The sequence below is a fragment of the Ochotona princeps genome, chromosome 10 (genome assembly GCF_030435755.1).
Source record: "Ochotona princeps isolate mOchPri1 chromosome 10, mOchPri1.hap1, whole genome shotgun sequence".
Taxonomy (NCBI): domain Eukaryota; kingdom Metazoa; phylum Chordata; class Mammalia; order Lagomorpha; family Ochotonidae; genus Ochotona; species Ochotona princeps.
Genome location: NC_080841.1, coordinates 66,602,856 through 66,618,173, shown reverse-complemented (window position 1 = coordinate 66,618,173; position 15,318 = coordinate 66,602,856). Strand labels below are relative to the sequence as shown.

Here is a 15,318-nt window from a genome sequence, read left to right as displayed (position 1 = left end):
AGACAGTTGAGGCTCCTGAGGTCTGATAAGAGATAACAGATGAGTTACCAGTAGGCAATCTGTTGTTTTCAAGGACCAGGTTTGGGTATGGTGAGCATATGCTCAGCAGGTGTTTGAAACATCGATCTGGTACATGATACAGGATATGTTGTGGAAGAGAAGGCAGCCCTTTTCACCCTGCAGAAGTAGATGGAAACAGCAAGTACAGAGGCAGCATGGGAAGAGCAGCTCCCAGAAGCAATTCTGATCTTCAGGGGAGGAGGACTAGGAGTGGGAATAGAAGGGAATGACAGGCAGACATCATCCAAGCCTGAGGCGAGACAGACGGGGAGAGACAGATGCAAACTAGTGGTAGGGATCAAGAGTGAAGGTGAGCCAACGAAACTTGGAAGGAATGAGTACTGCTTTCCAGAAAAAGCAAACAGTAATGGAGGATGGAGAAAGATGGAGACCCTGAGCAGAAAAGAAGCTAAGTATAACAAGGCATCTAACCCAGATTCTTGAAGGGTGTTTTCTCAATTTTAGAGAATGTATTTCTGTACATCTCAGCTTAATTACAAACTAAATATGAGGATGGAAGATGAGAAGGCAGCACTTGGACTCAATTAGAAATTCAGAGTCAGATTAACGAAGGAGGTCATTCATTTTTCAAGATAGGCTTCTCTCGGGGCTGAGCTAAACAAGACACACAAAATAACGCCAATGTTAAAAGTCTGCAATTCTGTTGGGTGTTATGGAATGTATCATCCTTTCCCACTTCCCTGTTTGTTTTTCACTAATATGGTTTAATTAGGTGACATTTTGCCCGACACCTGTTTTAATAAATGAAGTCTGTTACAAGCACATTGGCATTCCCATTTGCTTCTTGGTTGTCAATAGCTAATTTTCTATATCACAAAAGAGCTGTGTAGTTGCAAGAGGAGTCTCGTGGCCCACAGGACTTAAAATATTTATTCTTTGGTCCTTTGCAGGAAAAACTTACTGATCTACTCTACAATTACAAAGCTCTAGATGCAAGAACATTCTAGCTGGGAGGGAATGAAGATCCCAATTCCAAACCAGAGGATTTTGGCAACATCACCATCTTTAATCATGTATGTGATATTTTAAGGCTGTTTATAAATGTTTGAACAGTATCAGTAGAGAGATTATAAAAGAATTCTCTGATACTTTGGATGATTATACAAACACAAATTAGGGTAATTTAACACAATGTCTGTACAAATTACCTAATAAAGTAGAATCTAAAATGAAAATGTATGACTGCCAGCTCCATCTAATTATTTATCAAGTAGGCATCATGCATTCCGCTCTGAGATACTATGATCATCTTCTGATTTTCTATCTTCTTAGCAGGCAAAAATGTGGAAATGTTCTGAGAATTTATTTACTCCTAGAAACATCACACACAGAAAGCAGTATTGCTGTTAACTGAAGTTAAGATACTCTGGCAATGGCAACTACCTCTTTGAATGTCTTGGTTAATGAAAATGTACCTCCAAAACATGACGATGGAGCCACGTGACAATGTTGTCATGTTACAGAGAAAACAACTGGAGCCAAAAAATAACAGAGCACCTTAGCTAAAAACCTTTGCAATTTCCTAGATTTCAAAGTTTGATGCTGAGTGTACACAAATAATATCTATTCTGCTTTGCTATTTCTTCCTGTATGTGTTCACTAATATAGTTTCAATTCAATGTCCCCATTTTTACTGAGCTAACTAGTGCTTGTATTATTCTTGATTTTGTTTTTTTACAAATATACCTCTTAAAGGTAAAAATCATCCCATCAATTCAACTTGTTCTAAATTCTACTCTTTTTAATACTGATTCAATATTTTGCAGCATTGTTCTCTCTTTTAATCATTTTAAAAAACACTGCACACAAAAGGACTCTTGGTACATGCTTCCTAATGATGATCAGCAGTCATTCAGTCTCATGCTGTGGAGAGTGGGCCTAAAGTGCATGCACCCCATTCATGATTCTCCTTTGTGATACACAGTGTTGGCTTAAAGGCAGGTCTGGTTTTCTTGCATCCCCAGTGTACACCTCCTCAGTCCCTGCATCCTCAGGATGCAACATCCTTGTTGATACTATTAAATAGAACAGTAAAGCATGTCTTCCAGGATAGCAAAGCAAGAGAAAAAGCAGAATGAAATGGATCCAGATTTTGAGTCCTAAGCTAAACCTGACTACTGAGATACTGTGAGAAATTCTCCTTTAATTACGGGCACAATTATGTTTGCAGAAAAACCCACAAGAAACAAAAAAAATCAAACCAAAGAACCAAAAAAACCCAAAACCTTGTAGTTTGATCTTCACAAGGAGGAACTGTCCACTTTGTGACAAATGGATGGTCTTTAACCCCTTGGCATTTTTCCCTCTCTGGTAAAAGAAGTGTCTATATTATCTACTCAAGTGCCTTCACAAGCAGAAATCAGCAATTGCAACACAGGAGCTTATTTTTTCCACTAAATTCCTTAAAATAATCACACACACTCAAGCTATTTTCTTGTAAAGTTAATTCTGACAATCTCAACAAGGGTCAGATGCTGTCAATCTCAGACTTCTTTTGTTCTGTCGCAGAAATAAAACACTTTAATTCTTTTCTCAACATGCTTCAGTATTTTATGACTGTTTTCTTCAGCAAAAGAAATCTCTGCTTACAGAAAAATTCCCAGGTATTCTAGGAACTTGTCTTGGTGCCACTGCTGAAATGTCACACAAGCGCTTGAGATTTATATTTAGGCTACACTAAGTCCTGATATACACGAGTAATGCAACCTTTTATAGTCTTGATAATTTTAATTCTCCATGCTATAATTTCCTCCAGTGTTCTAAGCAGTGATTAATTGTGTCAGAACTGTGCACTGTTCCTTTCAGGGTTCTTTGCCTGTCCTTAGAAGTGAATACAGTGAGAGAAGGTGAAGCCTTCCAAGCCACAGGTGCTGTCTCAACTCTGAATGCAGGTGCCAGGGATAGCTGAGACAGCCTCAGCCACTAGCCTGGTTTCTTGTGTCATACTCAAGAAGAAACTTCATTTTACACACATATCTGATGGCCTCTCATTTTAGGTCAGTTTTTAGATGTACTCAGTTTCACATAGAGGCTAGCAGCTTACATTAACTGGCATATCTGTTTCTGAAAAGGTGTTAAACTAAAATTTAATAAATGCCTGTGAAAACTTTTGAATAATACTCCTATCTTCTCCTTCTTACTCACTAAAGTTCTGAGAGCTAAAAAAAATGATTTCTAATAGTCTTCTCCCATTAACAAACTCAAACAGGCAGAAATGACTTTAAGATGCCAGCATCAGTTAATGGAAATAAGAGCAGAGGCAGCACTCCTCATAGCAGACAAATAGACTTGTTTTGGGGTATGCGAAGAGTCGATGCCTTTAGCTTTGACTGTATTCCCCGAGTGCTTAACAGGGCTGAGATCTAAGATGTCAGTCTGAAACTCTTCTGGCTGTCAAGCAATTAATGACATAGAATTAAACACTGTGGGTACCTGTTCGTGGATTGTTTAATTCATTCATTACACTTACCCATTCTGTAGATAGTCAGATAGATTTCTCGGCATCGGTTTTGGATCTAGCATGGCGAGTGTGCACCTGTCTCCCATGCTCTATGATTGGAGGCAATTCTGTATGTACTGGCCTTCTGGGGTCCTGGATAATCATCCCTCCTTTGCATTTCTATCTTAATTGAAAGACCATTCCGAACCACATTCAAGGCAAGCAGTTTACTCTATGAAGAACTCTCACTGACCTATTTAAAGATCTTGGTCCACAGCTAAAAATAGATCAGAGGAGATCTGGACATCCTACTTCTCCCCAAGCACACTAGAAGAGGACTTGCCCCAGGACAAGATGCGTAATAGACACACAGGGCCCAAATGGGGGTGGGACAACATGTGATCTATCATACATTTCATATATCTCACGCAACTCACAGAGCCCATTTCCCTCTAATAATTTGCCTTTCTCCTACTGTTGTGTCTCAAGACAAGGCTTCCTAACTTCATGTTTCTTCTAAAACATAGGACCTATGTAAAAAGCAGCGTGAAGCACTCAAGAAATCTCAGCAGTGTGAGCTTAAATGGTTCCCAAAGTCATGGCAATTCTGCATTGCAATTGCCCATCTTATTTGCCAGCACTACCACAATTTGATTAGGAGTATATGCAAGCAAACATGTAAGCAGAAAACATGCAGGCCGATTTCCCTAATGAAGGCGAATGCGTCCCTTTGTGAACAGCAAGCTCCACAGCTTCTGTTAGAGAGATGGAGGTGGTAAAAGCCAACAGGGTAGCATTTCAGAAACAATAAAACCAGAGCAGCTGAGAGCAGGGAGCCCCTGCATTCTCCTGATTGGGTAGAATCAGAACAAAGAGGAGAACATGTATGGATTGACAGGGCTGCTCAGTGGTTACATGGATGAGACAAAGGAAGAAGGGAAACAAGGGAAAGCCAGCCTTCCAAGTGCACTTACCTATGTGTGTCTGGGCCATGACATCTGCTAGCCTGTGGGCAGCCCCACTGCCCCCGCTCTGTGTGGAGGAAGAGGAGGTGGTAGATGTGGTAGAGCCGTGGATGGCCTGGCTGATCCAGTGCTCCATATTGATGCTGCCTTGGCTGGAGGTGGGGGTACCCTGGGAATCTCCCTGCACCGAGCCTTCATCTTCTGAACCAGAAGAGGTATCTGTGTGGAAAAAGAGATGTGAATTACTACGGACTGCAGCAAAGCAACACCAATTTCAGCTCCTCTCTGAACACTGCCAACACGCACACACCTTACAAAGTAACCATGTGATGAGTACCTCAAACGCTTTTGAGGAGTCATCCCACTTTTTAAAATCATTTTTAGTACAATAAATTGTTTTACCCAGAACACCTTACATAAATATTAGATAAAATGCTTACTTTGATAATATAAATCTTAGTCAAAGGCACTGATTGCTATCACCCAACAGCTTGGGAAGAAATGAAATGATTTCTCTGCCTCCATCCACTGAGTGTGAAGTATGGGGTGGCATTCTCTAAGGTTCAAAATGCATTTGCTACTCTCCTGTTTCAAAGTATGAATTTTTAGTCCTAATTTTTTTTTCTGAGCTAAAATTGATTTTTAACGTTCAGTTTGAGAACAATTATCTGACCTTCTCAAAGATGAAGGTATTGATGAAGAAAGGGCACGGGAAAAAATGCACTTAATAACGGAGTCTCTACCTTCTTTCTGCCACTGTTTACGCTCTGCAAGCTCAGCCTCTTCTGAGGGTGCAATATGATAAACTTATACCATATCACATTTTGTTCTCAAACCATTTAGTTTGACAGAACTAAGTTATAAAATTTTTTGTTAGTTTGTTGATTTATTTTTGTCTGTGAAAACTGGATGTCAAGACTTGAGAGAAATACACATTGTTTTTTAATTAATGAAAATATTTAATAATGCTTTACTTAATAGCACAGGTTTTAAGAGTGAATTACTCATACACTGATTATCTGAACTTCAATGCAGGAACGCCAGCTAGGATTCTACCTACAAGCGACTTATCTGAGATGCCAGGAAGAAAGATGTGTGAGCAACCCTGGAACATTTAACAAGAGTACTGGCAATCTTAAGAAACAGAAATCCTTTTAATAAAATAATCATAGTAAGGAATATTTACATTACTGCTCCATCATTATCTTATGACCTAGGCTTTCTGAAAGCTTTTATACGTTTAGTTGTTAGATATTTATTAGCAAAGCCACCAATACTAGGTGTCTGAAAATTCTCTGGTCTCAACTTGACCTTGTACATAATTTATACAGAAATGTAATCTATATAAACATGAAACTTACACATTTTATAAGTTCAGACTTGAACTTTTTTTTTTTTGCAAGTCAAAACGTTTTAATCCAAAAGTTCCAAAGAGCAAACATTCTTTGGAGCATGGATGCCAAGAAGGAATCACTCTTACTTGGGAAAACAACACTATCAGAGAATCACCCACTGAGAACAACAGTTTCAATTCCGTTGTCATTAGGACAACACATTTGCTAGTACCTGAGACAAAGCCTGGGATGCATCACATATGTGGTTCAACAGCCGTGGGGCATGGGAAAAACCAGGAAATACTGCCATTGTGGGTAAAAGGAGGCTGCTATGGCAGCAAGACGGCCATCAGAAGTCAGCTGGAGCTCAGGTTATTCACCACCTCAATACCAGCCTATACTTGCTTCCCTGGGAAGGGCTGGCCACATGTGGAAGGAGAGGCAGGAGTGCCTAGTTGTGAGCTCGTTCTACTCAATTTTCCTATCGCTTCACCATGTAAACTAGAAAAAATGCTGGAAGCTGTTGCAGCTAACTTTTAAGTTGGACACGGCACCAATACTACACACAATTGAATGAATGACCACATCTTCCTGGTTCTTCCACTGAGCAAGCTCAGAATGCCTGTCTGCATTTAATAGGTGTGATCTTGTTTGAGGAAAGTGTGTAAACATAAGGCCATATTTTATTAGTCTCCGTCCCTGAAAACTGGTGGAGCACTCCTCGTCTCTTGTATAGCTCAATGACTGGCTTCGCAGTGTCCTTATACCGTCTTAGCCGCGCAGCAACTGCTTCAGGCTTATCTTCCTCTTGTTGGATTAATGCTTCCCCAGTGATGTCATCAATTCCATGCACATGAGGCGGGTTGAAGTCCATATTATACACTCTACCGCTGGGAGGGTGAATCCAATGACGGTTGAGCCGATCTTTCAACGTCTCAAACGGAATGTTCAAAGTGATCACTAGATCCAGGTCACAAATTTTGTCTAAAGCTTCAGCCTGTACTAGTGTCCTCGGAAAGCCGTCCAGAAGCCAGTGCTGGCCACTCCTGCTCTCCAGCTCCGAGAGCATCAGGCGTGTGATGACATGATCTGGGACCAAAAGGGCCTCTCTCTAGGTATTTCTTGGCCATTATCACCAACTTCCCTGTTGGCCTTGATGTTCTCCCGCAAGAAGTGGCCGCTGGAGAGGTGCTGCAGGCCAAAATTCTGGGCAATCATCTGGCACACGGTGCCTTTTCCCGAGCCGGGCAGCCCGAGGATGACTGCTGGCAGGAGTTTAGAAGCCACTGCCTCGACGAGGAGGAGACCCTAGCTGGAGTTTCGCGAACTTTGTTGCTCAACCCTCTCTGGTCGCGAGGGAACTCTCAGGCCGCCCAGACTTGAACTTTTTAAGACGTGGATACACATGATTTTCTCTATTGTCTTTCACTGAATTCTGCTGTTACTTTTTTCTTCTTTTTATTTAGACCTTAATTCACTCTTCTGTAGCTTTCCACAGTGGAAGCTTATTAGCTTTAAGAGTTTCTTCTTCTCTAATGTATGTATTCAATCCTGTAAATTTCCCTCTAAGCACTGCTTATTTGAAGAATTTTCCTTGAGAGAGAGTTTCAATGATAAATGCTTTATTTAAAAAATGTGCTGTATAATCTGGTAATTTTAAGGTGTTCTTCAGTTATTTTTTGTGTTGATTTCCATTGTAATTCAACTGCAGTTGAAAACATGATCCTTTGATTCCTATTCTTAAATGTATTCAGGTGTGTCTTACAGCCCAGAATGTGGTTTGTGTTGATGAATGTTCCATGCAAGCTTGAGGAAAATTGGATATTCTGCTACAGGTGTAAGAAGCAGTCTACAGATAATTAAAGCCAGCTGGCGGATGGTATTGTTGAATTAAGTTTGTCTTCATTGACTTTCTGCCTGCAGTAGTCTATTTCTCTAAAAACCTGAGATAGAGACAGAATAAGAGCTCCAATCCAACAGTTCACTCCTAAAAAAAAGCTGTAGCAGTCGGGACTTGACTGAACCAAAAGGAGATGAAAACTCAGACCACAAGGATGGCAGAAACCCAATTACTTCACCTCCGGCTTTCAGAATCTGCCTTAGCGGGAAGCTGGATGCAGGAGCCAGAGATGGGAATGGAACTCAGGTAGACCAATATTTAAAACGTGTGTAAACAGCATTTTGAATGCTAGACTAATTATTCACACCTGAACTAGTTAACAGCATTAAAATATTCTGTTCTCAGAAATTAAGTGTTTTTCATTAAGCATTATCAAGCCCTCTTTCATGGAAAATCAATTATTTCAGTATGCAATGATCTTATTTATCTCTGAAATTTTTCCTTGTTGTCGTAAGAACTTGCACTTTTTTTTCCTTAGCAACAGCATGTACGACCATAGCTTTCTCCATCCGCTGTACTGCATCCATTTGAATGCTTGTAGTCTGTTTATTACAGATAACATGTAATTGAGTCTTGTTTTACTTTTATTCACTCTGACAGTCTGTCTTTCAACAGTTTCTGGAATGTTAGTGCTGAAAGTGAGTAATATTTGAATTAATATGTATCATAGTTATCTTTGCTGGCTGCTTTTTGTTTAATTTGCTTTTACCCTTTTGTGTTTTTTTCCTGAGGACAGATTGTAGTAACTGAGTGGTCAGGTTTATTTAAAAAAAAAAAAAAAAAAGATTGATTCCTTTTCCATGCCCTTTGCACAAAGTATGAGACGGTTTCGCTCTGGTGTTTACTTTCACAAACCAGCTGAGCTTCTAAAGGCAAAGTTCTTCAACGCCTGTGGCTTGACAGGTTAACTCTCAGATTTATCCAGGCCTAGCTTTCAACAATTTGTCCAGCGCAGTTCGGGTTTTTCTAATGCTGCTCTGGTTCCCCTGCAGAGCTCTGCTCCAGTGTGTTGTGATTTACTGTTTCCACCCGTCTGTCTCTTCAGTTCTCGGGCCAGCTTTCCCCAGGACTTCACTCCTGTTCAGGATCTAAGAAAAGCAGCTGACTTCTCAGTTTGTTCAGCTTTTATTTAGATAAGATAGAGTGGTGTCTTCCAAGCTCCTTATGCGTTGAACTTAAAATAATAATGGATATAAGGGAGTTTCATTTTTAATTGCCCCTCTGCTCAGTTGAAGCAGCGGAATAATACTTTCCTTTAGCTCTGTGGCATATTTTCATTTGATTCCCTGAATGAACGTTGGTAATCACAGATTTAAAAACTGTCCTCTATATCAAATACCTGGATCAGTGCTTTCCACAAGAAATGAGAGTCCTATAATTTTCAACCTTTTAAATAAAAACATGAAAAATACATAAGTAACAATTAATTATAGTAGTTTTTCTTTCCAGTCAATATATTCATAATCCAGAGCCAGCATTTGACTACCAGGTAAGATGCCACTTAAGAATACCAGCATACCATATGAGACTGGCTCAATTTAATCTCCAGTTCTGGTTCCAATCCCAGCTTATTGCTACTATAGACTCCATGAGGCAGTAGTTGATGTTTCAAGTTGGGACATGGCTACCAATACGGAAGACTTGAATTTAATATTTAGCTCATGGGCTCTGGCCCAGTCCCAGTCATTGTGGGAATTTGCGGAGGAGCCTGTATCTGCCTCTTACATTTTTAATACTATTCATAATCTTTTCAAGACACAAAATACAAAAGTGAATGGAAAATGTTCATTAACTGCTATTTCTCAGTTCAAATTCAGTTCAGACTAGTCACATTTCATGTGTGGGATGACATGGTGAGTGGCTACTAATGGTATAGTGGACATCATCTTATTTTCCATGAACAGCTTTTCATCTTGACAACAGATCATATTTCCGATTTTTCTGGACATCTAGTGTTTAGTTACTGAACAGGCTCTTGATCCTGTAATCATCTTCTCAAGTCTTTTGATTCTTGCTGTAGGAGGTAGTTTAATTACTGGCTGATCATCTTGCCTTGAGCATGCCTGGACTTATTCTTGGTTAGTGTGAATGTGTGGAAAGCTCTAGTCATTTATCCTTGTTTCTTCAAATGAGTAAGATGGCTGTGCTCTGCACCAACCCTAGTTCTTCTATGCTCGAAGGCATGTAACTTGTGAACTCTGGGCTCACCTCAGTTTCTTGATCTCAGATTCACTTTTATCCAGTTATGGTTCACAACCTAAAAATGATTGTCTCCTTTGCTTCATGCAGTTTTTTGAGTACAATATATTGAGAACAAGCAGTTCTCAACTGGTGTACAACTATACTAGACACAGAAGTCTTAGCAAATCATACTTATGTTTTTATTTGTAAAGGACAAAAAAAACACTTTTAGCAATGGTAGATAAGCAATCCAACCACCTTACTTTGGTCTTTTCCAGAAATAATGATACAGGTAAGCAGTCAATCATTTTGTGCAGAGAAAGTTAACTTCAGTATTTGTTCAGATGGGTTGCAACAACTATGCTTTTTCAATTTTTATTCATATATAGAGAAGACATCTTATGTATTTCATAGCTGCAGTTCTAACAAGACAATCACATTTCCCTGGCTGCCCTCATCTGCCCCCAGTATCCCTTCCTTCCTTTGGCTCTTCAACTGTACTTAAATAGACTCAAATTTTAATCCAATCTATATCCACAGGCTTAATTTGCCACTAATCCTAATATTCAAGGAGTAAAAACTAAGAAGACCATAAAATCACATTTCAAGTATAAATATGGGCTAAAATGACAATCATTTAACAAACTGACCATTTTATTTCACTGCTATACTGTGTGTGTTCTATGTTAGCTGTCACATATCAAAGAAAACGTGATATTTATCTTTTGGGGCTGGCTTATTTTGCTAAGTGTAACAGTTTCTGGTTGCATTCATTTTGTTACAAAATACAGGACTTCATTCTTTCATGGTGGAGTATTATTTTCTAGTGCATATATACACCAGATTTTATCTATTTAGCCATCAGCTGACAGACGTGTGGGTTGATTTTACATCTTCGCTACTGTGAAGTGAACTGTAACAGACATGAAGGTACAAGTAACTCTCTCATATGTGATTTCATTTTCTTGGTGGTAAATTCCCAGGAGTGGGATGGCTGAATCGTATTTCTATTTTCATTTCTTTGAAGAATTTCCACATTGTCTTCCATAATGGCTTCACTAGTTTACAATCCCACCAATGGTAGATTAGGGTATTTTCCCTCCACATCCTCGCCAGCATCTACAGTTTTTTGATAATGGGCATTTTAACTGTAGTGAGGGCATACCTCATTGTGGCTTTTACTGGCATTTCCATGATGGCTACTGGTCTTTATTTTTTCATGTGTCTGTTGGGCATTTGTATTTCATCCCTTGAAAAATGCCTGTTCCTGTCCTTTGCCCATTTCTTGACTGTATTTGTTGTTGAGTTTCTTGAGCTCTCTTTACATTCTGGATATGGATTTTCTGTCAGTTGCATAATTTGCAAGGATTTTCACCCATTCTGTTGGTTGCCTCTTTGTGGACAGTTTCCTTTGCACAGAAGAAGTATCTTAACAGGATATAACATCATTTGTTCATTTTTACTTTAATTGCCTGTGCTTTTGGGATCTTTCTCCAGAGGTTTTTACATATGCCTAAGTCATGCAGAGCTTTCCCAATGTTTTGCTCCAGAAATGTGATGGTATTAGGCTGTAGAGCTAGATCCATTTCAAATTGATTTTTTTTTTTGTATAAAGTCTAAGGTATGGGTCTCTTCTCATATTCTGCTCACATAGATGAGCCCTGTAGCACATCATGAAGTCTGGTATTGTTATGCTTCCTGCTTTGTTTCTGTTGTTTAATATTGTTTAAGCTACTCAGGCTCTCTGACTTTCACTACGCATTTTAGCATTTTTTTCTACACCTGAGAAGAATGTCATAAGCATTTTCTCTGTGATTACATTGAATCTGTAATTGGCTTTCGGTAGAATGGATATTTTTATAATATTAATTGTATCAATGCCTGAATATGGAAGCTTTTTAAAAATAATTTTGATGCCTTCTATTTCTTCAATTTTTCATAATTTTCACTGCAGAAATTGCTCACATTCTAGTTACATTTATTCCAAGGTATTTAACATTTTTTGTAGAAATTGTGACTAAAACGCATAATTTTCTTGGCCATGGAGCTGTTTGTGTTTATAAAAACTATTGATATTTATGTGTTCATTTTGTGTGCTTATGTGTTCATTTTATATCCTGCAACTGTACCACTCTCTCTTCTAAGTTCTAGCAGTATAATTAATGGAGTCTTCCAGTTTTCGTCATCATGTTACCTACACACAGGGATAATTTGACTCCTTTCTGATCTGTATCCCTTTGATTTCTTTCCCTTGTCTAACAGCTGTGGATAAAACTTTCAGGACTATTTTGAATAGCAGTGGTGAAAGTGGGCTTCCTTGTGTAGTTCATGATCTTCATGGAAATGCTCCCAATTTTTTTTATTCAATATGATACTAATGTGGGTTTGTTCCAACAACTATTAATAGCAACCAATAAACATTATAGAGAAAAAAAAGAACCATAGATTTTGCTCAAATATGTTAATGAATATGAATGAATAGGCACACTACTGTTATGTACAAAACAGCTTTGTGAATAAAACATTTTTATGTTGACATTTATGAATGTCCAAATCTATTCCATATGAAATTATCCCTAGGACTGAGCTTGTAGTTTACAAAATATATGGTGTAAGAGAACATTCCAGTTAAATACCTAAATATAAATGTTTCAACAAAGCTGACATTTCCAATAATATTCTCCTATATTTTGCAAAAAAAACTGTACAAGGTTTTTGTCATGAAAGTTTCTTTCATCATGTTCGTCATGATGCAAAACCATTTCTCTGTGAATGGATTCAGTACAAGCGCTCACATACATGAATAATCACATGGATTCTTGCCTTTCAAACTCTGTCTCTAAAAAGTAGTTTAGAAAAAAATTTCTATTTCCTCCACAAGAGCCCAGTTCTGAAATATGATTAAACATATTTTAAGCAGTATTATTATTTTTGTCAAGTTCATTTTTCTTGCTATATACACACATATCAAATAATTTCTCATGTTATATATGTTGCAAACTGTAGCAATCAATTAAAGAAATAACCATATAATATTTTTAAAAATTAGTTCCCAATTACATTTTTGCATTAAGCAAACAGAAAGGAATCTAAATAAGAAAATTAGTAAAAAGAACTTCCTTGACTATCAGAATATTACATTCTTGATATGAGAAGTATTTCTTAGAACACTTGTAAATTAAAAACCAAGTTATAACCTCCCCAAATACATATCATTTAACCTCTTTCCTAGAAAACTTAGTACTCTTACATGTAAAAAACACAGCTGAATAACTGAGTTGACTGAAATACTGATATATATACACCTATATATAGGTGTATATATAGATCTATCTGTATATCTATATATCTATGTCTATCTGTATCTATATATCTATATGTCTATATCTATATATATACCTATATATAGATATATATATACACCTATATATACCTATATATAGATATATATCTCTATATATAGATATATAGCTATAGCTACCTATATATAGATATATATACCTATATACAGATGTATACCTATATATACACCTATACACCTATATATATACCTATATATCTATATACCTATACCTATATACCTATATATCTGTATATATAGATATATATATAGAGATCTATCTATATACCTATATCTACCTATCTATAGATAGATGTAGGTATATAGGTATATAGATATCTATCTATAGATATAGGTTTATAGATATATATCTAGCTATAGATAGATATCTATCTATAGATAGGTATATATATCTAGCCTCATCTCTAAAAGTGTTTCCTATTAATATCTTTACTTCTTGCCAATACTTAAGAATAACCTTCTCTCTCTCTCTCTACATATATATATATATATATATAAAACCTCCCAAAAAATGTTGCATGTATTCAACTATTCTTACTCTACCTTATGTTTTTCTTGCATTAAAACCTTTCAAACTGGTATTCAAGGTAATCAAGGTCTACAAATGATGATCTGTAACCAGGACAGGAATAATGGTGAAACAAATTCACAGAAAAAGATTTCATAGGATCAATATCCTCTGTTTCAAATATGCAGATAACAGCTTTTCTGACTCACTTTGGCTTTGAAGATTATGATAGAATTTATAATTGTTAGGGCAAAGGAAAATCAATAATTTGGGTAACTTTAGGAGCTTAAAGTTAAATAGAAGCAAATTATATAGTGGAAATATAAATAAGCTATTACGTCAAGCTATGTAGAACAGGAATAAACAGGTCTGTGGAGCAAACACTATTTTTGTTAATAAAGCTTTATTGGTACAGAGCCAAACTCATTCACTGACATATTGCCATGGTTGCATTCACATCAGAATGCTGGGATTGAGCTTCTGTGACAGGAACTGATAGCTTATAAAAGTTAAAACATGATGTGGGAGCTTGCACATAATTCACATGCTTTTTTAAACACTATAGTGATATAGTATATTTATATTATAAAGGCAGGAAAAATATACATAACTATGTAAGCAGAAGAAAGTTTTCTCCCAACTTGAATTAGAACTATACACACACAACTTTTCTATATGAATAAGTAAATGAAAAAAAGTTTAAAAAAAGTATTTCTTTATTTAAAGGCTGTTAGAGAGAAGAAGAGAGAAAAAGAGAGCTGGAAGTCTTTAATTCATTTGTTTATTCCCCAATGGCCACAACAGTAGGTGCAGGGTCAGGCCAAGCCTGGAGCTTCTTTTGGGTCTTTGACTTCCACGTGAGTGCAGAGATCCAAGCATATGAACTATCTTTTCCTTACTTTGCAAGCCCTTAGCAGGGAATTGGACAGGAAACAGAGCAGCTGGGACTCAAATATGTGTATATGTATATATATATTTGTATTTATATATATACGTAATGCTAATTTTCCTTCTTAGTTTAATTCCTATACTGTTTCTGGACTTCTGGTCCACAAAATCTCAACTATAGCATCAATGTTTAGAAAGCTAGAAGGATTGCTTTCACGTAATATTATTTATCCATAGAAAGGATGGAATTTTGTCATCTGCAGTAATATGGATACAACCGCAGGGTATTATGTTAAATGAAATAAATTATACACAGATAGATAAACACTGTGTCCTTGCACATATGTAGAAGCTCAAACACTGACTTCGCAGAAGTACAGGGTGAAACAGTGCTTACCAGAAAGTGGGAAATTTGTGGGGAGGGCAGGAGAAAAGGATGGAGAATGACAGATAGTGAGTGCAGGGTACGGGGGTACAGCTGGATAGCAACAAGTGAATTATGACAACAATATTTCAAAACAGTTAATTCAGAGGATTTTAAATGCTCCCAACATGAAGAAATAATGAATGGTTTATGATGAAAATATTAGTTACCCTGACCTGATATTATCTACTACCTACATGATGTGTCATTCAAAAATAATACAAGTGTATGTTCTTA

At 37.3% G+C, this 15,318-nt stretch overlaps 2 protein-coding genes across 3 annotated transcripts in view; both read right to left on the bottom strand.

Moving 5' to 3' along the window:
* The window catches only part of DIP2C (disco interacting protein 2 homolog C), a 408,787-nt gene that overhangs the window by 125,226 nt on the left and 268,243 nt on the right, over nt 1-15,318 (bottom strand). For both annotated transcript variants that reach the window (XM_058669544.1, XM_058669545.1), the window contains one exon: nt 4,495-4,704. In XM_058669544.1, the coding sequence (XP_058525527.1) occupies nt 4,495-4,704 (210 nt within the window). The remainder of the gene's footprint in view (nt 1-4,494; nt 4,705-15,318) is intronic.
* LOC101522399 (adenylate kinase 4, mitochondrial-like) lies at nt 6,313-14,214 on the bottom strand. The gene is given in 4 exon segments (XM_058669681.1): nt 6,313-6,924; nt 6,926-6,949; nt 6,951-7,105; nt 14,205-14,214. Coding segments are annotated over 4 exon segments (681 nt in total). The 3' UTR covers nt 6,313-6,432.